At 37.2% G+C, this 23,416-nt stretch overlaps 1 protein-coding gene across 3 annotated transcripts in view; it reads left to right on the forward strand.

The window, feature by feature from the left end:
• pde1cb (phosphodiesterase 1C, calmodulin-dependent b) overlaps window positions 1-23,033 on the forward strand; it is a 77,065-nt gene extending 54,032 nt beyond the window's left edge. For all 3 annotated transcript variants that reach the window (XM_017410934.2, XM_017410935.3, XM_017410936.3), the window contains 15 exons: window positions 2,907-3,020; window positions 4,116-4,298; window positions 5,848-5,914; window positions 6,075-6,191; window positions 6,672-6,812; window positions 8,554-8,654; window positions 9,223-9,351; window positions 9,756-9,857; window positions 15,082-15,202; window positions 16,081-16,162; window positions 16,522-16,642; window positions 17,802-17,977; window positions 18,715-18,948; window positions 19,659-19,721; window positions 19,964-23,033. In XM_017410934.2, the coding sequence (XP_017266423.1) occupies window positions 2,907-3,020; window positions 4,116-4,298; window positions 5,848-5,914; window positions 6,075-6,191; window positions 6,672-6,812; window positions 8,554-8,654; window positions 9,223-9,351; window positions 9,756-9,857; window positions 15,082-15,202; window positions 16,081-16,162; window positions 16,522-16,642; window positions 17,802-17,977; window positions 18,715-18,948; window positions 19,659-19,721; window positions 19,964-19,980 (1,768 nt within the window). In that variant the 3' untranslated portion in view covers window positions 19,981-23,033. The remainder of the gene's footprint in view (window positions 1-2,906; window positions 3,021-4,115; window positions 4,299-5,847; window positions 5,915-6,074; window positions 6,192-6,671; window positions 6,813-8,553; window positions 8,655-9,222; window positions 9,352-9,755; window positions 9,858-15,081; window positions 15,203-16,080; window positions 16,163-16,521; window positions 16,643-17,801; window positions 17,978-18,714; window positions 18,949-19,658; window positions 19,722-19,963) is intronic.
• The last annotated feature ends 383 nt before the right edge of the window (window positions 23,034-23,416 follow it).

Genomic DNA, 23,416 nt, shown 5'->3' on the forward strand with positions numbered 1-23,416 from the left:
GCAGGTGGTTTGAGTTAATTAGCTGATTAGAGTGTGGTACCAGGTGCCATCAATTTTGAACCTTTTCACAAGATTCTAATTTTCTGATATGATGAATTTGAGATTTTCATTTGTTGTCATTTGTAATCATCAAAATTAAACGAAAAAAACATTTGAAATATATGAGTTTGTATGTAATGTATGAATATAATATACAAGTTTCACTTTTTAAATGGAATTACTGAAATCAATCTACTTTTTCATGATATTCTAATTTTATGACCAGCACCTGTATTAGAAGATTCAGAAACAAATGCAAAAAAACATTACTGTTTTTCATAGAATGACTTTTACTGACTTTATTATGTTTATCACTTGCTGCTGAAGGTGAAGGTTGAACACTAATGTTTTTACTTGTGTGTGTGTGTGTATGTCTCTGTTTGTCTGTATTATTAGCTAAATACTTCATGAACCAGTGGACAAATTTTAGTGAAACTCTCAGAAAGTAATCACTGGATGTACATCTACAACTTGCTGATCTTTACACTGACACATTTAGTTGGCCTTTTATTAAAATGTATTTAACTCTGAGCTGGCCTTCAGTACTCTTAGATAGCCTTCCAGCACCTTTGGTTTAGTTTAGTTCTGTTTATTTTAGCTTTTCTGTACGATTGTGTCTTATTTAGTGTCTCAAGTTTTAGATATGTTTAGTTTCATGATTTCATTTAAATTATCTTAGTTCATATTTTAGCTGTACACTTGTGTCTTATTTAGATTATCTTAGGTTATGTTTATTGTTGTGTGTGTTTTATGACTTTGTATTTTTGTGGTCACATGTTGTAAAGCACATGTTGTATATATATATATATATATATATATATATATATATATATATATATATATATATATATATATATATATATAAATGATTGGCTTATAATCCAGTGCATGCAAAATTTATTATATTTTGCATCAGCCTTAGTTGGCTTTTGAGTTCTGTGCTAATCAGAAGTGATTAACATGCTAACAGAAAACTAAGATGATAAACATTTTTCTGTTCTTTTAGGATGCTAGCACACTAATATGAGCCACTACTTCCAATTATCTCTGCAATTTACATCAGTCTCACGAAGCCTCACTTCAAACTCTTTTTATGAATAAATTTAAAAACTATTACCTTGTGAATCCTTTGAGAGGTGGTTCAGTATTAAGATTAGTTTTGCCATTACCTGATATGACTGCATAGCTAAGAATACAGCAGTGTTTAGCAGATGACAGATTGCATACCATGTCTGTATTTGTTCTGCCCGTGTTTATTATACAGTTCTATTGGAGTGTGGAAGATTGATTAGGTATATATAGGTGTTGCACTTAAGTACACAAAAGAATTTAACTTTGGCCATAAAAGTTCAAGAATATCTATATTAACATAAATTCTAACAAACATCTTGGTAACTTTTACATAGGGACAAAAATGCAACTGCTTACTGTGAATGCAATCAATGAGTGCATTGGAAATTTCCTACTCTCCCGCTGTTCTTTTAAATAATTCAGCAGTGAACGTAGTCTCGCTGGGCATTCATTGTGAAAGGGAGCGTGTTACCTACGGCACAGCAGCAGGTGGTGTGCTGCAAGAGGTGGCAATGTGCAAAATTCGAGTTGTCTCTGTAACCGCTTTTAAGCTTAAGGGGTTGGAGATTCACATACTTATTTGCATGAAATTCTATTGAAATATAAAAATATAAAATTAAAAAACTGCACTTGATTTTTTTCCCGTTATGTTACACTTTAATCACCCTGAGCCCATGGCAGCCATGTTTTCTTGTCGCTCAAAAGTTCACCATCTAAAACTTTTATGATAGAAGTTAATTTAATTTTACACCCACACCATGAGATAAATAATGCAAATCCCACACTGCATTGTTTTGTAACTAAACTGTGCTTTTGAAACAAAAGCTCCACATGCATCCAAGTTTGTACAACATTAAAGCAAGTAAACCTAATGAAACTGTCTGTATGAATTACTACTGAAGCACTCAAAATCTGCAACACTGGATCTGAGCCATTCAAAGGGGAAATAAGTGACACTGACCCAGTTTTTCAGGCAGTTTGATAATAAGAGTTGTTAATGGTGTCAAAAGCCACATGGTTAGAGCACATGGAACTGCAATTTTCTATTTTAAATAGTCAACACATGGAAATGAGTCAAAGCAGAGCCTGCAGACATCAAAGAAGTGCAATTTTTAGAAGAAGCCTTTCAAACAGCAGAAATTTTGACTTTTCCACGCAGGAAAAGCTCAGGTGGAACTAATAATGTTAACAATTGCTCAGTTCCAATTATGCATCCCTGCAGGGATCCTGCATGTAAAATGCCAGAACTGCAGAGCTGGAAACGGACATGAAGGGAAAGCAGCCTTTATTCAATGTACTTTTTGTCATTAATTTTGCCTTTGTTTGACAAACCAGAATGCCTCTTTTGAGAAACATGCTTTCGATTTAATTACACCTGTGCCAGTCATTTAGGAAGAAAATGTTATTTTAAAGGACGGATGTTGTTACATACTCTGTATTTGCTTAGAAAGGTTCATAATTAGGTTAAATGAGCCAAAGAAATTTAAGTGGCAACCATAATAAGACAAGTCAAAATCTTTAATTTTATATTTTTGAAGACATCATTAATTATAAAAGGAAATGAGTTGTTTTTCTAAACAGTCAATTGGAATTCATGCAGATACAAATTAAGATTGATGTACTGTCTGTTATTATTCAATTTGAGATTTTAGCTAAAAGAAAAAGAAGAAAAAATGTTTCTGACAGCAGCTGGAACACAGACAAGATTAATCCAAATGAGTTGCAATGAATTGATCATGTCAGTATTGCCGGAGTGTAATCCCATTTGTTTAATGGCTGCTGGATCTCTGTTTTAGATTACGATGTCTGGTGAAGCAGCTGGAGAGAGGGGAGGCTTCGCTTGGTGACCTCAAGAAAAACCTTGAGTATGCAGCGTCTGTGCTTGAATCCGTTTACATCGAGGAGACGAGGTAAGAAAAACAAAAGCTCCTTTTTAGTGGAACAAGTTTTGACATGCTTCACTTATTGAGAACAGCAGAGCAGCACTCCTGATGGGAAGACTCGACTAAATTGATGACTGTAATTACTATGGAAATTGACTTGAACCGTTTTCTTTCCCTCCCTGGTCACAGAACCTCAACCATATTAGGACATACTGTATGTTAACCTTAAATGTCAAACCGTAAACTGAGGTACAGAGACTCAGACACTTTATAATCCAAACTAAGTTGATTTACTTCATAGTGCATGATATTGATGTTATGAATCAAAGTAAACAATATTTTGCACAGTATATAAAATACAACTTTAAAAAATGATTAGCATCAATGTTGAACACAGCCAAGCTGTGATTTAAAGTAACTGTAACATTGTTATGTTTTTAGTTATTGTTATAGTTTTCTTAATCAAATATGGGCAGATGGTATGTGAATTTATGAAGAACTTAACCTAAAATGAGATGCAGCAAACACACCTGTGATTGTGTTCCAAAGTCTGAAAAATGTTTTTTTGGATCTGCCCACCTTCACTAAAAGTTGGCCTTTGAAAAGTAATTTCCTGAAAATAATTTCCTCATGGCCAAGTATTCTTAAGAAATAGTCAGGGTTAGGAAATATACTGGGATGACTTATGTCAATAGCTGAAAAAAATCCCAAATCTGAGTGATGACCAGGCTGGTGGAATTATGTAAACCTCTCGTGATTAGGGTCACCGACAGCCTGGTTTCACTCCAGGACAGAGGATGAACTAATGAGTGCAGAAACCATGCAGCACTATCAGTGTTATGGGAATATTTTCTCTTTGCCATAGGAACATGTTTTCAGTTTGGAGGCTTTGCTTTTCATCCCCTACACATGTCAGCAGAGCCATACAGAATTATGTCATTCAGCAGGATTTGTATTTGGCATTATGGGGCTTCTGAGATGTTTTGATTTTACATAAGAGGTGATAGATTTGACAGACAAGTCGAGGATTTGTGTTTTATCCGCAGTAAACCTTTAGTCTTTGCAGCTTTCTATTTCTTTCTTTGCCATAAATTTTTGCCTTTTGTCCGTCTACTGCTGCAGGCGACTGGTGGACACAGAGGATGAGCTCAGTGACATCCAGTCAGAGTCGGTGCCTTCAGAGGTGCGCGACTGGCTGGCCTCCACCTTCACCAGACAGATGGGCCTGATGCTGCGACGAAATGAAGAAAAGCCTCGCTTCCGTAGCATCGTCCACGCTGTTCAAGCTGGCATTTTTGTTGAGAGGTAAATTGTGTGTGATGCATGAAAACAACCACAAGAAATTCTGCAAACACAGATGCTAAATAATTTATGTGGACTGTTACTTTCCTTCTTCACCTCTCTTTGAAAATTATCGATCACTTGTGAATCCACAGCAGAGTAGCCTGGAGTGACTTAAAGACATTCTTTCAGCATCTTTAATTTGGTCTGGCATAACAAATGACCCCAGAGCTCTTGTGTATTTTGTGCTCTGGCTCTCTGTTCACTGTACATTAAAATTGGTGCCTAAACTACAAATTTAAAACCATTTGATTATGTTTTACTTTGATAAGAAAACATTTTAAACCCTGTTATTTCTTGAAACTGACTGGTGTTTAGTTGATCTACCACACTGCTTATTATGTCTGCTTTACATTTAATTTGAGTTTGGTCCCTTGAAAATATCTGCTTTGTTCCTAAAACAATAAGTTATTCAATAAGTTGTGTATGTCATATTATTGTCTTGTTGTGATTCAGTTCACAGACATATCCAATTACATTTTAATATAGGATACCACAACAATAGTTTTAAGTTTTAATGTTTCTAATTTTTTCTTTGAATTTACATTATTTATCCAACAATTTACTTTATAAACTACTGTGTCTTGCAGTGTACATCTTTTTTTTTTTTTGTATTAAAGCACAACCCCTTAAATCAGTCTGTAAATGCACCAAAATGAACTGAGACTAGAGTCAGCTCAGAACGAGAGAAATGACTCAAAGTCTGACGCTGTAGCGTTTCGTTTAGATGTCACTGATTGAGAATTTCAATCTGTTTTGGAAATGTGTGCCATTCCTGCAGAATACTGCCTGACCTGAGTCGGCAGTACATCACCACGGCCTTGGCAAGCCTGGCTAATCACAGTCATTCACAGAGTAACAAACAGCCAGCTTTTTCTCCAAGGCTGTGCTTTATCACACAGTAACATGCAACATGCATTTGTTTATATCAGTAAGCTTCAACCATGTAAGCTATAATCTTTCCTAATCTGTTTTTTTTACAGAGGGTAGTCTGCTCGTAAAATGAAGTAAGATTGGAAAAGGGAGGATGAGAGAAATAAGGTGGAACAATCTGCTACAGTCTAAGCTGTCCATGACTATTCAAATTCTGTCCTCCTGTTCTGGCAAAATCAGTAATTCAAACTTCATTGCATCAATATTGAAGTCATATTTTACTGTATTCCTGAAAGGTTTAAGAGCGTCACGCATTATTTTTTTGACCGAATCTTGTCACTCATTGAATTTCATGGAAACTTACACATCTTGTTTTGTAGACTGTGACTGACTAAAAAAAAAAATGTCTACCGAGTCTGTTGAAACCTAAAACCTTTAGCATGTGGAAAATCAGACTTCACGAAGTATTTATTTGGTTGCAACTTAACCTTTCGACCACATTTCACACTGGGTTGTGTTGATTTGAAGGTTTAGTCTTAGTGGGGAACCTTCCAGGCTGTGGTTTGGGGCCAGTGTAGTAACCTTTAGTGTTTACTCTCAGCGGTGCTTTTCATTTGATGTTTTTATCTCATCCAAACAGGATGTACCGACGTACCTCCAATATGGTGGGACTCAGTTACCCTGCGTCTGTCATATCTGTGCTGAAGGTATTATCATGTCCCACATTAAAGCAAACTTAAAACACATGCAAATAAAATTAGGCAGTCGGACTATTTTTTGAAACCTTTTTTTATTGTTGTCATTGTTGTTTTGTTTTTTTGGAATGGATAAAAAATTGCATAAATATTTTTTTTGTGTTTTACACAGAATGTTGACAAGTGGTCGTTTGATGTGTTTGCCCTGAATGAAGCCAGCGGGGATCACGCACTTAAATTCATATTCTACGAGTTGCTCACAAGATACGATCTCATTAGTCGTTTCAAGGTAAAGTCACAAGGATGTTTCACGCTGCATTATGGATCATTGAGACACATTTTCTCTGCCATCAAAAGAAGGAGAAAGTAATACTCTTCACAGCTGACAAGAACCTTCAACATGTCCAATTTGATGGAAGCTTGCACCCTCGCTACAGCCCCTTAAGACCAAGATTATATAGTTTTTTTCAACATTGGTAATTTTATGAAAGGGTCCGGCCACACTTCATCTCCTCAGATAGTGGAGCAGCTCATTTTCTACAGATTCTAATCACTGGGGACAATCCACGGGTAGTGAAAGCATCTAGGAGTAAATGGCAAAGCCAGTGAAGCTGATATGAATATGTCATCACTGTCTGCAGTTAACTCGAATGATTTTATGACGTCAGCCGCACGCATTTACACCGCATCATTTACGGCACTGGTTTGCTTTGAGAGATTTAACAGTTCGCAGTGATTTCTAACTCCCAGATATTTGGCGTTTTATCAGATCCCGATTTCTGCAGTGGTGTCTTTTGTGGAAGCCCTTGAAGTTGGCTACAGCAAACATAAAAACCCATACCACAACCTGATCCATGCTGCTGACGTCACACAGACTGTGCACTACCTGCTCCTCAAAACCGGCATGGTGGTAAGTAGAACCCACACAAGGCTAAGAGTGCATCATTTTCACCTAATCTCTCTGTACTACATAAACAAGTTGGTGGTTGAGTACCAAAAGAGAAAGCTCAATAGATTGAAGCTTAGTTTGTGAAATCAAGGGTGTTTTATCCCCCATGGTATTCAGAACGTCTCTGTCAGCTGATGCACGCCAGCCTAATTGCTGCTTTGCCTGACATACAGCATCTAAATATGGCTTTCTTTTTATCCTGGAGAATCCATGAACTAACAACTCAATGGGAAAAATACGCTCAGTGCACTTTAAATTCATCTTTGAGGAGAAGGCAGAATACAAGTGGTAGAGGAAGTATTGGACTTTGACAGTTTTTTTGTTTGTTTTAGCTGTCAGTCAGAGTTATTTGACACTGGTGCAATGAAAGTATTTATAAAATTAAAGTGTATTTTATAGATTCTGGGGGATATATACCATCACTTAAAGTAAAAAATTATGTGTCTCTTATTAACTCAAGGAAGACTACATTCTATACTTTGTTTTGGATTTTTTTGTTTTTTGTTTGTTTGCATGAATTACCCATATTTTTCGCTTTCTCACGGGAGGGACTTTGAGGCATTTGTGACACAACATTTATTATAAGAATATCCCTCTAGCCTGAGTTCAACTAGCCATCCAGAAGGCCGCCCCCACTCCTACTGTTTTTATTTAATCACCCTAATAAGGTGGCTGCAACAGCTGTCGACATGGCGTGTTTCTTGGGGCTGTGGCTTGCAGAGTAAACCACATTAATGCCTCAACCACAGGCTGCTGGGAGAGCAGGAAAACAGCATCTATCATTTTGCATGCCCTTCCAGACTCCAGTAAATCAACAATCAACAGGTGATTCATAAAGAAACTGGCCCATGAAGAAATACAGACTGCTGGATTGGCCACCTTGTCCCTACCCTGTTCTTAATGACTCCCCCACTGCCAACTGTTGATTAGTCACCAATATTGACTGGGCCTCCTGAGCTAAATCGCCTCACTGTGGATGTGGGCGCAGTTTTTCATCATTCGTTTTTACTCTTTTATGGATTAAGTCATATATCAGTCAATTCTAAGCATCATAATAATAAGTGTCATCTATTTATTGACGTCTGCCATAGTCAAAAGTGAACGTGCACAATCCAAAGTAGCAACGCGTGGTGTACAGTGTGACCTTTTAATAGCATTACCTAATAACAGATTTACAGAGAGCGTGACCTTTTCATTTATATTTATGTTCTGTAATGGTGACAGGCTAGCCTGAGAGGCTGACAGGAAGATAAAGTGTGTGTTAGAGACAGTTTAAAATCTGTTCTTTAAGAAAGCTTGTCTTATCTAGAGTTTTCCTTTTGTTTTTCTAACTTTTGCTCCATCTCCCTCTCCCTTATTCTTCTATTTCCTTTCATCCCTGACTCTAATGTATCGCTGATGCCAAATTCTTCTTTGCATCTTTTATATCAACATCCTCATGGTTTAATATTCCGTTCCCTGAATTCTCCTTCACTGGCATCTCATTTCTCTTGGCTGATCTTTGTCTTGTGTTCGTTACGTTCTCATCCTCCTTTCCTGTCAATTTCTCTGCCTTTTCCATTGTATTTCCTCTCATACTTAATACCTTTCTCTGTCCTTTGTAATTCTCTGTATTTTCCCATGCACCTTCTTATGTTTACCCTTCTCCAACTCTTCCTCCTCCCTCCCCTCTCTTCCCCCTTTTTTTTTTTTTTCCCTCCAGCATTGGTTGACTGAACTGGAGATCTTTGCCATGATCTTCGCGGCTGCTGTGCACGACTACGAACACACAGGGACCACAAACAACTTCCACATCCAGACAAGGTAATGGATGAAGAAATCAAAAATGCATGGCTCTGACTCACCCAATCAATGTTTTCATTTTCAGCAAGGGGGCTTTACATTCACACTGTGATCGCCTGCAGTGAAGTAATAATGGAATGGATGTGCAGATGAGCTCTAAACTTTAAAGCCTTGCAAAAACATGTTTTACTTTTTAAATAAACTCCACATTCCTTAGTGTTGAGGGCTGGACAGAGATGTATGCTTTGTAACAAAGGGGAGAGGTATTTCTTCATTCAGCTTTATCTTCATTTACTTAGACCTCTTTAATCTTTTTTATTTTTCAATTTTCATGCAGATTCTTTTTATTTTTGACATGAATTTAGGGATGTTTGCAGTATTTTTGAGCAAAGCATCTTTTGCATTTTGAGTGGTCAAAGAAAATGAAAATAGAGGACAACTGAGTTACAAAACAAATGGAAACAAATCTGATTGCAATATTGAAAGAGCACTGTTAACAACATAAAGGAAGTTCTTATTTAGTCTCTGCTTTTTTATCAGTACAAATTGATACAAAAGATGTTTGTTTGACTCTGTGTTAATCTGAAAGGTCAGACACAGCTATCCTGTATAATGATCGCTCTGTGTTGGAGAGTCATCACGTCAGCGCGGCCTACCGCCTGCTGCAGGAAGACGATGAAATGAACATCCTCTACAACCTCTCCAAGGATGATTGGAGGTCTGTGACACACAAACCTGAGCAAACAGATAAGAAGAGACTGGAAATGGTTGGAAATGAGTGACTGCAAATGGAATAAAAACTTGTGAGAACATTTGACAGAAAGTTGGTGAGGCATGAAACCAGACCGATCAAGCAGAACAGTCTCACAGTGAATATAAACTTAGTTCTTATTCACTGAATTACCTCTAAATCAGGATATAGATCATTGTCAATGTTGAACAACTTCTGTAATTCAATGAAGCTGTCATCGGCAATCTGATTTCTCATGCAATAAGACGGCATTCGTGAAAGCAGATATTATAGCTCACATTTACTTTTACTACCTGCAAGTTTAACAGTTCGTTAAATTGAATTTGGTTGTTTTGTTTTTGATTTTTTTTCTCTCCTTTGTTTTCACTCAGAGAGCTGCGGGCTCTGGTGATTGAGATGGTGCTGGCCACAGATATGTCCTGCCATTTCCAGCAGGTTAAAGCCATGAAGAACTACCTGCAGCAGCCTGAAGGGTCAGTTGGCTTAAAATCAATATTTTGCTGCCAAGTTGCACCAAAGGTTATGAATTTTACAGTTTGTGTATGCAGCGGAAAATGACTAATGATACTCTCCAGTATAAACACAGCTTGTTTTTTTCTGCACTCAGAGTACTGAATGTACAGTATATCATAAATCTTCTGCTTATTAGTCAGAAATTGGTCAAGTGCAATTCAGATACAGAGCATAGAAATGCTGAAAAACTAAAGTAAGAAGTTTAGGCATAACATCAGTTTCCACAATTTTGCTTTTTTGTCTTTTTTGTGAAGGGGCTGTAGAAAGAAAGAAATGTTACATAATTCAGTGGTTCACTGTTATAAGACATTTGCTGTGTGTTGGGGAGTGTATTTTTGTACCTTTTGTCTTTATTAAAGCCAGTATTATACTTTAAAAAGTCAATCTCTTCAAACACATGCCATGAAATGAAAACTATATGGGTTATATAGGTGGCATGACGGAGTAGAGGTTAGGGCTGTCACTTCACACCAAGAAGGTTACAGGTTCACCACCTTCCTGCAGCCTTTCCGTTCTGCCTGTGCATGTGTGGGTTTGCTCCAAATACTCTGGTTTCCTCCCATAGACCAAAAACATGCACGTGTGAGTGAGAGTGTGAATGATTGTCCGTTTCGTTTTTCTCTAAGTGGCCCTGTGATGGACTGGTGACCTGTCCAGGGTATAACTGCCCTTCTGACTGATGGAGATCGCTCCCCATGACCCTGCACAGAGAAGCAGACAAAGATAATAGATGGATGGATATTTCATAAAAATGTACTTGCAATAAAATGTTCTAAAGTTTGCATTAAATGGAAGAAACCATTTTTTCCCCGCTTATGAACAAGTCTATGAGGTTTCTCAGGCAGGTCATGAAGCTGAATTACAAATCATAAATCAAAAAAACTGGGTGCAGGTTCAGGGTCTAAAACTGAAAATTCTACAATAGCCAACAACTGTTTGTAAAAAAAAAAAAAAAACTTTTGGAGACTTTTACAGAAAAGACCCACTTTTCCTACATTGTTTTTCATTTTTATTTTAGCTTGATGATTTTAAAAAGCAATGTTCAAAACTAAAAGAATCTCAGTCTTAATGCAGCTTTAATGCTACTAAATGCTAATCTTGTAAATTACCCCTCTGTTTACAGTGATATAGATTATAAAAACTGGTATGCAAGTTTGAGAATAAAGCACTGAGAATTCATCATGGAGCACAGAAATACAATGTAAGTTCAAGTGTTGTTGACATATAATATTTAACCCAGTCTGAGTGCTGATTTTGACACCTCTTTCTTGCATAACCTTCAGACTTTGGGTCATAACTGTCCCTCAAGAGCCTCCCAGTGTGTAAGTCTCTGGCTCACTGCAAAGGTTGACATATTCAAGCTGTCACCCGTCCCAGTGTGCTCTAACACACAGAAGCAAAGCCATCAACATTTTTGTTGAGATTTGCTTCTAACGTGCCATCCACAGCACTCTGGTGGCTTTTTGAAAAAGAAATCTGTTTTGTTTTGCAGTCTGTGACTGTTTTCTGACCGGCACACTTCATTTTTTCTTATTTCCTCAAATACTAGACCTATATCATTTACCATTTCACCTACAATTTTACCGTATTTCCCATACTATAGGGTGCACTGGAATATAAGACGCACTGTCAATGAATGGTTCATTTTTGAACTTTTGTCATGTATTAGGCGCACCGGACTATAAGGCGCATTAAGTGAAACAAACAGCTCCCTGTCTTTTCGGAGAATATAGCACCCACGTAAGCACCAAGTATAAACGCCTACACCGCGTGGTGCGCACTCCGTGCACGGAGCCCTGCACGAAGCCCTGCATGAATATAACTGAGCCTTAATGCTGCAAGCGGTGCAGCTTTGAAGTTTACCAAAGTCGTACTAAAACATTACGACTCCTTACATATATCAGGCGCTCCGGATTATAAGGCGCACTGTCAGTTTTTGAGAAAATTGAAGGCTTTTAAGTGCACCTTATAGTCCAGAAAATACGATAAGTTCAAGTAATTCAAGTTGAGAAAGTTCTCCTTATCTGATCCTTCAAGTTATTTTAGAAAGACAGCGTGTTTTTTAAAAACTCGTGCTTTGCAAAGATGAAGTACCACATTGTCAAGGTGCAACAGTAACACAACTACTTTTGTTTTAAAGTATGTAGCTGATTTAGAAGTTCTGTTTCACTTCTCTTTGCTGTACACATTTTCAGACAATCCCAAGATCAGCTGTGGTCACTTATCTTTCAGTACATCCCAACAGAACTTCCTTTTCAGACAATTTGAGTGCAAAAGCCATCACAGAAACTGACTGCTGTCGTACATGCGAAGAGCTGCAGCTGGAGGGCAGAAATAAAAGAGCTACCATATGATATGATGAGTCATCCCTGCTGATGTAGCTACATCACTGAAAAGAGCACGCCGCAAAGATCTTGTTCACCCTGAGGATTTTTCTTCTTATTGTGACAATCTTCAACTTGTCAGAGTCTGAAAACTGCTCAAAGACACCAATATGAAAACAAGTAGCTTCCCAAGAATATATAATAATCAAAATGCCTTTATACTTCCTGGATTTGTGAGAATACGTCAAAAACAAAAAAAGTGCTGACTGCAGGGTAATCACATAAATGCACATAAATAAGAGATTGCAGTCTGCAGGCAGCAGCAGTGCTGAATGGACCTTAATGTGAAGTAATTCAAACCAGTCTCCTGCAGGCCTGCTTAGAGTGCACTTCAAGACTCAATCTGCCACATATGAAATGAGGGGAAATGTGAGCCAGTCGTTCTCACCTCTGTTTAACCTTGTGCTGCATGTACAAGTGGATTTTTGTGTGTGTCTGTTCCCCATTTGTCTGCTTCTTTTCCATATTTGTCTGTGGCTGTTCGTTACACACATCACTCCATTAAGCAAGATATTTTGATATGGTTATCAGTGATATCCTTCACACCATTTCAGATGAGGTGGGATGATGCATTTCCACACCATGTTCCAGTGTAGAGGGCCGATTAGACTAATGGAGGCAGTATGATTAAAGGGACCATCTTTTTGGATCCTCTTGTGTTTTGGGCTGCCATTTCAGTGCACACATTAGTGCAGATATGAAAATCAGTGTCTGTCTGTATTTGTTAAAAAGAAATGTTTAAAAATGGTTTTGTGTTTTCTTGAAGACTGAAAGCTTTATTATTGAATCAGATGATAGAATAGGCTTATGAATTGGTCATTTAGATGATGGTGATTCTAAGTTAGCTGAACTTTCTTTTAGTTCGTAAAGATTGTTTACCTTTCTTTTAGGAAGATTAGCAAAGAAATTCTCTTAGAAATATCTAAATATCAGCAAGCTGCACACTTAAACTGATTTGTTTGATTAAAGTAGTGTTCCTTGATCAAATACACTTCACCTGCCGCCTGGTGTGCCAAGGTTTTAAACAAAGATTTCATGTGATCTGTTTTCACTCAGAGTATGTTCTGGTGATGACTCTAAGCTACTACCATACCAAGTTTTATTTAAGTATCTATAAAATTGGCTGTTATAGCCTTTTGTGTTGGCAAAGGTTGATATATTGTGGCAGCCATGAATCAGGTTGACTCCAAAAGTTAATCAGTTGTACATGCACGTCAAATCATTACGTTCATAAAAAATATCTCCAGTGATTCATGAGAAATCTTGCTGCCAGACAGACAAATGAACACCTTGCTGATTTATTTATTTTTTTACAATATATTGCTTATGTGTAAATGTGGATATATTTACAAGTAACCTATTTGCAACAGTTGTGTGCCTATGTTCAGTGATGCTATTTACTTCAGGAAATTAATTTAAAAATAATGAAGCGTTGTGTTGAATGAAATGCAAAGTGGAAAAAAAATGAGGCAATAAAAACCCAGACATATGCATTTTATCTTAAAGCCATTCTTTGCACAGATAGCTGTTGTTAATGGTTATTGCCATGGCCAAAAATAAACTGTTGTTTATTGCAGCAGAGCCTCTGACTAAAGACACTGTTGTTTCATCAGTATATTGTGCAGAGGACTTGCAGTATTCTAGTTACTCATTATGTTTATGTTTAGCAACTTGTGCAACTTTTTTTTTCACTCTGATCTCCAAGGTCTCCTGAAAAGTCTTCAGTACAAAGTTAGCCTTTATGTCTCATCAGTATGTTTTGGGTTGGGTTAGGGCAGCCAGCTTCATAGTGATGGTTGTCAACTGAAGTCTAGTCATATCATCATCATCACATCACTCCCTGAGAAATACAGCTAAAATTAAAAATCCCAGCATTCCTTGAAGGAATACACATCTCCTGCTGCCTTTCATGCCAGAGTTTGAGACTAAGATCATTTTATGTAGAGAAATGACAGAGTTGTAGTTGCAACAATTTCATGTAATGTTGTGATATCTCACTTGATCTTTTATCACTTAGTCTATGTGTTGTGAATGACTCTTAGCTACTACAATGGCAACATTTTATCTCAATATTTGTAAAATTGACTGAGTTGTAGCCATTATATGTTAGCTAATGTAGATTAGCTGTGGTGGCCATCATGAACTGGAGTGACTAACAGACAGACTGGGTTGGGCTGACAATTAAAGCCAACTATTATAAGCAAAACTATTGTGCAACATACAGTGCCTATAGTATATGTTGAAAATAATACTCAGCAACCACCACAGCAAATTTTAGCTCAATATCTTTAAAATTGTCTGTGTTATAATCATTTTTTGTGTTTCTCAGTACCAGTTGGTTGATAGCTATCTTGATTTGGGGTGACCTCAAAATTAATTGTAGAAATATATCCAATTATTAATTTTGGGAGAGTTTTACATAAAATATTTATGAAATCATTTCAGTGGTTTATAAGATGTTTTGCTAACAAACATACAAAGTTGACTCCAATAATTAATGGCAAAGTTTTAAACATAGATCTCACACAATCAATTAGTGCTTTGATAAAAAATTGTGAGAGTATTCTTTGGAAATGACTCTCTTGTATCAATATTTTGCCAGTGCTATAGACAAACAAACACACACAAACACTCCCCCCTCTCCACACACACATATACACACACATTCCTATGCACACACAGAGACACAATCAAAAAGATTATTATCTTTCACCTTAGACAGCAGGTGATAATAACAAAGACTAAAGTTCTCCATCTCCAGCCTTCAGTTTCACAATTGTATATCTGTTTTCTTTTTTAGCATCGACAAGCCCAAAGCTCTGTCCCTGCTTCTGCACACAGCAGACATCAGCCATCCAGCCAAAAGATGGGACCTCCACCATCGGTGGACCACCTCCTTGCTTGAGGAGTTCTTCAGACAGGTGAGTGGGTTCAGTGGTTGTTTGCTTCAGGTGCATGTAGAGAGAACAGTGCTCTTCAGATGACCACAACACAAAGATTTATTGCACACTACACTTCCAATTACTTCTTTGTCTTTCCTTATGATGAACTAATGATTGTACTGTACGTTATTTTTTTCTTCTGCTTTAATATTTTGAATATTAGAAAAGAAACTGGGTGTTGAGCTCTCAATGAATGTCAATGAATTTAACTGTAATCTAAAAACTTCATCCAGTGCAGTTTAGTCCATCTTTAGTCACTTTCTTTTACACAGCTGCAGTGAATCAGGAGTAAAACTGTAACCATATTAGAAACTAAATGTTTTAATAATAGTTCAGCCTGTGCTTCCTTCCAAAAGAACTATGTATATGAGTTTTGTAGTCATGCTTTTAAGCATTTGTTTAAAAACAAATGGCAGGCACCATGAAAGATTAAAGTTTACAATGTCCTTTCTAATAAAACAATGAGTGTGCCTATAAATAATAGATTGTGTATTTGTGTCATCAGGAGGGACATAGGCCTAAATGTTGCCACAGTGCTTTCATGCCTTTCATTATTAATCCTCATTGTTCTCATTATCAGTGCTATTGTCATTGTGGCGGCTTTCACAAGGCATGTGTCTCTCGGGATGTGAATTGCCAGTAAATAGCTTCTCCAAAGAATATTGCCTCTCGTCTTCCCATCCCATTTGTTTGTGACAAATAGGAGAAGAAAATGAAACACAATTGCAGACTTTGGGCAGAGCCCAGACAAATCAAAAAGTCTGATGGCTTGCGTGTATGCCCGAAGGGTGTGGTATATTTTTATAGAATACAAAGCAAATATTTTTTTTTGACTGTGGAAATTGATGTGTTTCCAGGGGGATAAAGAGGCCGATCTCGGGCTAGCGTTCTCTCCACTCTGCGACAGAAAGTCGACATTGGTTGCGCAGTCCCAGATTGGTGAGTGGGTTCTTCGTCTGCACATTACTTTTACACCAACCACAGGATTCAAAGTTTACGCTTGACTGAGGCTTTTTGAGGTAAACAGTTTGCAGGTGAAGAAGAATTTACGAAAAAGGTGGTCAAAATTGAGACCTGTGTGCAATTATGCAAAACTCCTCCACATTTTTTTCTGCTTAAGAGAGCAATGTCAGATTCTGAACAAAAAGGATGTGTTTACATTTCCCACAGTAGAATTCTACATCTGTTGGTATTTTTTGTTCCGCTTCTCTGTCTAGTATTCATTTCACACTTTTTAGTCCTTAAGATTATGAATATTGACATGATGTCCTTATCCTTGCTTGTTTCTTTGTCAACAGGGTTCATAGACTTCATCGTGGTGCCCACCTTCACTGTGCTCACAGACATGATGGAGCGAATCGTCACACCACTCATTGATGAGGCCTCCCACTCAGGTCTCTCTAGCTTTAGACGTTCAAGGTAAACTTTACAAGTTCATCTGAGTTAAAGGAACGACGATAATATCAGCTGAGCTGAAAGGATAGTATGTAACTATATGAATCTGAATACATTTTAATCAACCAGCTTGGTTAATAAAGCATGAAAACTTTCCTGTTTTCAAACCTTCGCCGCATAAACCTACTACTTGCTCAATGACACGACTGAACCACAACAGCTCCTTTGCAACACCAGCATGTCGAATGGAAGTATTAAGAAGAGCAGATGAGTCTTCCATGAGTAATCCATTTCAGTGCGTGGAAATGTCTCCACCCTTCATCTGGCAGAACCACACACCTTGAAATTGACATTTTAGAGACACTAGTCAAGCTCACCTCACTGTCTGTGAACAAAACTGGCCCTTAGATTTATACTGGGTTACACAATTCCCAGTGAGATACAAAAGGAAGTATTTTTTTCTCCAATGGTTTAACTTGTTGCCTCAATAGCTTTGCGCTAAATCAGCTACTGTATGTGCTGTAAGGCTCTGCAAGCTCCCAAACAAGTAATGAACATCGCACTTGGCATTGTAGTTCTATTATTTAAGGTACACTGAAACAGACAGTTTAAAAGAACGTTCCATCTTGTAAAAGTATCTTTTTCTGGATAATAAAGCAGTTCTTTGACAGTGTGCCTCTGCATCCTTGCTTGCACCTAGACATCAATATCAGCCTGGCTGTTCTCTGTAACAGCCATCATTAGCATTACTCAGTGGCGCTCCAGTTAAAGCAAACAAAGTGTAAAAAACCCAGGGAGTGTTGCCACACCTGGCTGCTTTTGGCTTTCCTTTGACTGTTCATTAAAAGCGTTTAAAGCTGCTTTCAGTCATCTGTAACTATGTCTGCTCTCTCTGTCTGTGATTGTTTATCCACTTCTCTTTCTCTGTTTTATTCAAACAAATTTAAAAAATATTTTCCAAAAGTAAGTAGCTGTTTTGCTTTGTGATTAGTGTTAATATTAATAGTAAATCAGCCCCCCGCAAACATATTACAGAAGAACTGTGAACACGGTGGTGAAAATAAAAAAGGCTGATGATACATGCTTCACATCATTTGCCTCACAGAGCAGGTAGCAAGACTGTAGATTCTTTTTCATGTTAAGGCTCCTTCTCTCATCTCTTTTTATTTTTAAATCGTTCCAGCTTGAACAGTATTAGCTCAGATGAAACCAAGCGGCACAGTGTCAAGAGCATGGGCTCCGACAGCAGCTCATCCGGCCAAACCTCTCTCCTGTCGGTGGACATGAAGCCCTTCAAGGCCTTGTGGAATGAGGAGGTCTACCAGAACAGGGAGCGGTGGAAAACCCAGGCTGCTAAAGGTACAGTGCAACCTTTCGTAGATAAGATTCGTTGCAAGAAAATCGACTGCCGAAATAGATTGTAATGTCAACGAGAGTGAAGAAAACTGGTGTATGAAAGTGTTCTGCTTTTTTACAGTAAGGTTCACAGTCAACTTTGTTGGTTTTGTTTTGTTTATTTCTCTTTTAGAGTAACAGCAGGCAGACATTTTAACAATCATTAGCTGTTGCATGATAAATGTATTTGAGCAATCAAATATTTAGTTCACAAGGTGATGGAGGCCAAACACTGAGCTAAAAGAAAGTGGAATGAACGTAAGACAAGTTTGAATGAATTGAACTTTACTTCTGAAACTGATAGATGAGGTAAAAATAACTGCTAGGTTAGCTTATTATGGAAACGCAAAAGGGAACAATGATTGTGTAGACAGAATAATTCTGAGTGCTTGAAGAGAAAGAGCTGAACTTTTGGATTATTGGAGACAGCACCTTATACCATAAAGCTTTGTTACCCAATTAATAATAAATGCAATATGTTTACAGCATGTTTTGGCTGCCATCTAGTGGTCAAAACTGTTAGTGCCATTTTATGGTTCATCAAAGTTTAAGAATGATGCCATCTAAGGTTGAAAACTGATTGAACCACATGCTGAGTTCCTCCAACTTTAACTTTCTCATAGTAAGGCTTTATTAACTAATGTGCATAAAGAAATACTTTCAAACTTTCTAAATAATCTCAATGCTTTATGTGACCTCAGAGGCGGAGGAGAGAGCTAAAAAGGAAGCGGAGGAACAAGCTCAGCAGGAGGAGGCTATGGAGCCCCAGGAGGTCCAAACGGAATCTGAAAACCCCGAACAGAAGGAGAACAAACTGGACAGGGAGGTGCCCGAGTCAGCAGAGGTCAGCAGACCACCAGATGGTAACACGGGGGAACCAGAGCAGGCAGCGTCGCCTGGGGGCAGCACGCACCACAACCCCCCACTGCAGAACGGTACTTCTTTCTATGAGATCAGATTTCAAATGCAATATTTGTTGGATTTTGTTTATGGTTTTTGTAAATTTGTTGTTTTGCCTTCAACCGGAAAAGGATGTTAAAAACTGTAAAAATGTTGCTTAAAGAGCTCCCACAAGCTCATTTAGCTTTGTGAAGAACTTGTCAATGCAGAAATGAGAAACACAAGAAAGAGAAGTCTACTGTAAAATTCTTCATCCCCACTCTATCATCACTTTTTCAGATGTTATCAGTCACAGCTTGATATCAGCTGGAGCTGCATCTCCTTAAAATTATAGTTAAATACTTAAAGTTAGCTGTTGATTGCTAATTCTCTTCAAAGGAAATTTAAAGCTTCTTTCTTAACATCTTGCTCATAGTTGGAAACAAAACTACAGGACTGAAAGTGTGCATGTAAGGAGTGTGTGGGTGTGATTGTCTTTTTTTATTTGTACAATGTGTGGGTGTAACTTTATGCATTTCACTTTGTTTTTTTTTTTGTTTTTTTCAAGGACTGCACTGCAGAAATGTAGCTGTTCTGCAATAGCAAAAAAATAAAAAGAAAAACATTTATTCACTCTTATTAAAAGATCTGCAGTTTACAGTAAACATACCTGAATATCTTATTTTTTACACTGTGCTTGTGGTTTTTTGTCATGAAACATATTCAGCCAGTATAACAAATTAAACTTGTTCTTCTCGTTTTTCAGGAGAGTTGTCAGAAGGAGTTGAATCTCCAGACAGTGAAAAAAACAAGAACAAAGGAATGAGAGGTGAGTTTAAAACTGCAACAGAAAATCAAAGTGGAACGCGTCTCTTGTCGCTCAAACATTAACATGTTTTTTTATGCGCTGACATCTTGAGCAGAAGACTTTCTGAAAGTCCAAAAATATTGTGTAGGCTATTTCAGGAAATTATTGTAACAATTGATGTAAATCTACCAAACGAATAACCACTTTTTTTTTGCATGATCTCATAAATAATTATTTTTCATATATTTGTTTCTCCAAATCAGAGGAAGTGATGGAATAACAGAGCAGAGGATGACGATGACCACACTGTTACTGTGCTGCTGTCGACCTGAACCTGTTGAAACGTAAAACTTCTCGGAGAATGAAGGCCATAATTGTTGGACTGTGTCGCCCTCTACAGGCTAATGAAAAACTGGCACCTTTGCTTCCATTTGTCCTTACTGTATCTCATCTTACATTTATTTTGCTTTTACTATGTTTGTCTCATTTTTTACATGTATGCAGAGTCATGTGCATTATTCCTTCCTCTCCTGCTTCCTTATAAAGTCTAGTAAGAAGCTGTAATTACCCTAAAATGACACCAGTGGGGATAAAGGAGTAGCCTTTAGCAGACTGCTGCTTTGCTCTGCATTAGTTTGCCTTTTATAAATATTTTACGTTTTGTTGTATTTTTAACCTATGTGTAGCTGTTTTAAAAGTCCCATCTTCACTTTTTGCAGCTTTTCATATTAGGTTTATTAGTTTAAATATTAAATGGCTGTTTTTCTGTTATAGTAACTTTTTTGCCAAATAAAGCATAAATCAAGAGCTGTGTGAAATGCAGAAATAAAGAACATTCAAAGGGACTTTTACAACAGCTATATGATGTGTACAATATATGTATGTACGGTACATTTGGATTAAATTCATAGATCTTCAGAATTAATATTTTTAAGCAACTACTCTGATGTAAAAAAAAACATGCTTCTAATCTTTAAAGTTACAGCAAAATCATTTCTTTTACATTTGTGATGTGTTTACTTTTGCATTGTTTTTCCTCAAACATTGTGCAATTCCAATGCATTAGGGTTCCTTCCAGCCACGTGCAAATAGTTTTTGTTTTCCTTTTTTGTTTTGTTTTTTTGCCGTCCTTAATGTATATATTGAATGTTTGTACATGTATGGATCTATGGTGGAGCACAAGTCCACCCCTGTTCAGAACAGAAAATATTTTTGGGATGTAATATAGGAGAAACATTTAGAAATGTCCAAAAATTAGAAAGCAGCTCTTTGAAATTTAAACATATCACTCACGCAAATGCATTCAAGTTTTTGTAAATATAAAATCTTTTTTTTTTTTTTGCATTATTTTTTTGAAGAGTCATTTGTTTTGCATCTTGTACTATTTATGCACTACACGCGTCTCATATTGTCACACTTTATGTCTCCTTCTTGATGCCTTCTAACGTGTCTTTAAGCTGTAGCAGAAAATCAATATTGTTGCTAAATTATTTTGGCTCTGCTGTGAAATCTGGTCACAGCAGCTTCACCTTCTTGGTCGCTGGTGTAATTTTTAATCAACATGTTTACAATGTGCTCTTACACCTTTTAGCCAGCTGAATTCTTTGTGCTTCTGTGACGCATATGAGGCTGTAAGTCCAAAGTGTATCCGCTTCTTGGTTATTTGCCAGGTTTGAAGACTTTTATTGTTGTGTATAGATGACGTAATTGATGCTTTCTTTGCATATGTACCATATTGCACCAAATGCTGGTTCAGCTTTCTCTATGTACTTAGTTCTGTGTAAATCAAAGGAAGAAAATGAAGCATTTTGGCAGTATTTGCATAAGTGATGGATATTATTTTTCTTAAACCTCACACTTTTATGTTTGTTTATTTCTGTATGAAAATCAAAACATTTATTGTGCCAAGATTAGGTTCTTGGTGAATTCAAAACTTATTTTAAAGTACACTATGTACAGTTAATTGCCACATATGGTAGGGTGTTTAGGAGACTAAACACATAAAATTTATGAAAAATTGTGGGAAATTCTTTTGTAGCCACTTTGTTTTCATAATATTGTCTTTTTTTCTTTTTTAAATTCTAACTGGAACATGGTGGGTTATAGCATTTTCTCATGCACTGAAACCACACGCTACTTTCTACCTAAACGATGCAGTCAGTGGTTAGCAAGCCAGCTGGCTGAATGTGTGCCTCTATCTGTACTTTCCACGTCCCACCTTTCACCTGTAAGAAGTTTAGTGATGTCGTCTGAACATAACGCTATACGAGACTATCAGTTTTTAAAGTCAGACGTTTCATGTTGAAGAAAATAGTATTTTTTTGGAAGTAGATTTGATTGTATTTTAGCTTATTTTCATTTGAAGGAGTCTATTTTCTAGCCGCTCTGTGCCGTTTGTTGTATTTGTTTTATTGTAATGTTTGCTCCTTTTTTTAATTTTGTCTCCCTTCTGTGTGTTTTTACTTTTTTCCTCCACCAGCTCTGAAATCAGAAAGTGGTTCAAAACTGTAAATATACCTTGCAAGAAACTTTAAATATTAGAATCGAAACCATAAATGTAATAGGTTGCCTGGCACTTGGTGAAGCGGAATCAATTTTCTGTACCAACAGACCAACACATGTACAGTCTTGTAGTTTGCTACACTTGCTTCTGTGATAGCCTGCGATCTGAACATTTACCAGGACTTTATAACGACCACGATAGGAAACATAGCTGTATTACTGACTTTCAAATATGGTGTTCCGTTATGGTTACAATGTCTGTTTAATGCTTTGTTTCCTTGTTTAGTCTGAATCTCTCTGTTATGAATGATTCTAATTGTTCCAGTGACTGAGAAGATGGATGTCAAATGTGTGTGTGTGTGTGTGTGTGTGTGTGAGTGTTATAAAAAAAAAAAACTTCACGTGCATTTCTGATCTCCTCACTGTGACCTGCTCTGTTGACGAGGAAGATGTGTGAAAGAAAACAAAAGGAGACGCAGTGGACTGCATGAGGCTGGCTGAACAACTCAAATTAGACCCATTAGTAAATTATTTCAAACATCCCATCAAGCTGAAATGTTTGCCTTTATAAAAACTGCAGCAGACATTCAGTATTACACAAGTAGAGCAAAACAAATCTAAACATTTTAAAACTGTTGAATGAAATGATCTTTCAGCTGGTTTATTATTGTCCAATACATCTCTGCGAGAACAGAGAGACTGGTAGTGAATGTAAGTGCATGCATGTGTGAGTGTGTGCGTGTGTGTGTCACTGTCCCATGCTGGCCAGGCGGCCATGTGTGCCACCATGCTCTGTGACTGCACAGCCGTATCAATAAATCTGAACTCAAAGGGCTCAGATCATGTGTTCCTGTCTTTATTTCTGCTGAAGCACACTTTCAAGAAACAGTTCGTGGATTTCAGATTTTTTAAAAGCGTATCTTCTGGAGCAAGAATTATTTCATGATGCGTTTATCCTTCAAGCCTATTGAAAGAACAGGTTGCATTTTTCTCTTACATCAATAAGAATCTCCTTTGTCCATTACATTTATTTAAGTTTACTGTTTGACCCATTTTCAGACACTGACTGTTTCTGTAGGTGAACAAATGAATGTCGTAGGTGGCATCAGTTCACAAGTTTTGCTTACAAACTTTTAATTTATGGACCTATTAACCATCAACATCAGAATAATATTGAGCTGATTAGGTTTATTACTTTAAGGAATATTTTGTAT

The sequence above is a fragment of the Kryptolebias marmoratus genome, linkage group LG20, assembly GCF_001649575.2.
Source record: "Kryptolebias marmoratus isolate JLee-2015 linkage group LG20, ASM164957v2, whole genome shotgun sequence".
Taxonomy (NCBI): domain Eukaryota; kingdom Metazoa; phylum Chordata; class Actinopteri; order Cyprinodontiformes; family Rivulidae; genus Kryptolebias; species Kryptolebias marmoratus.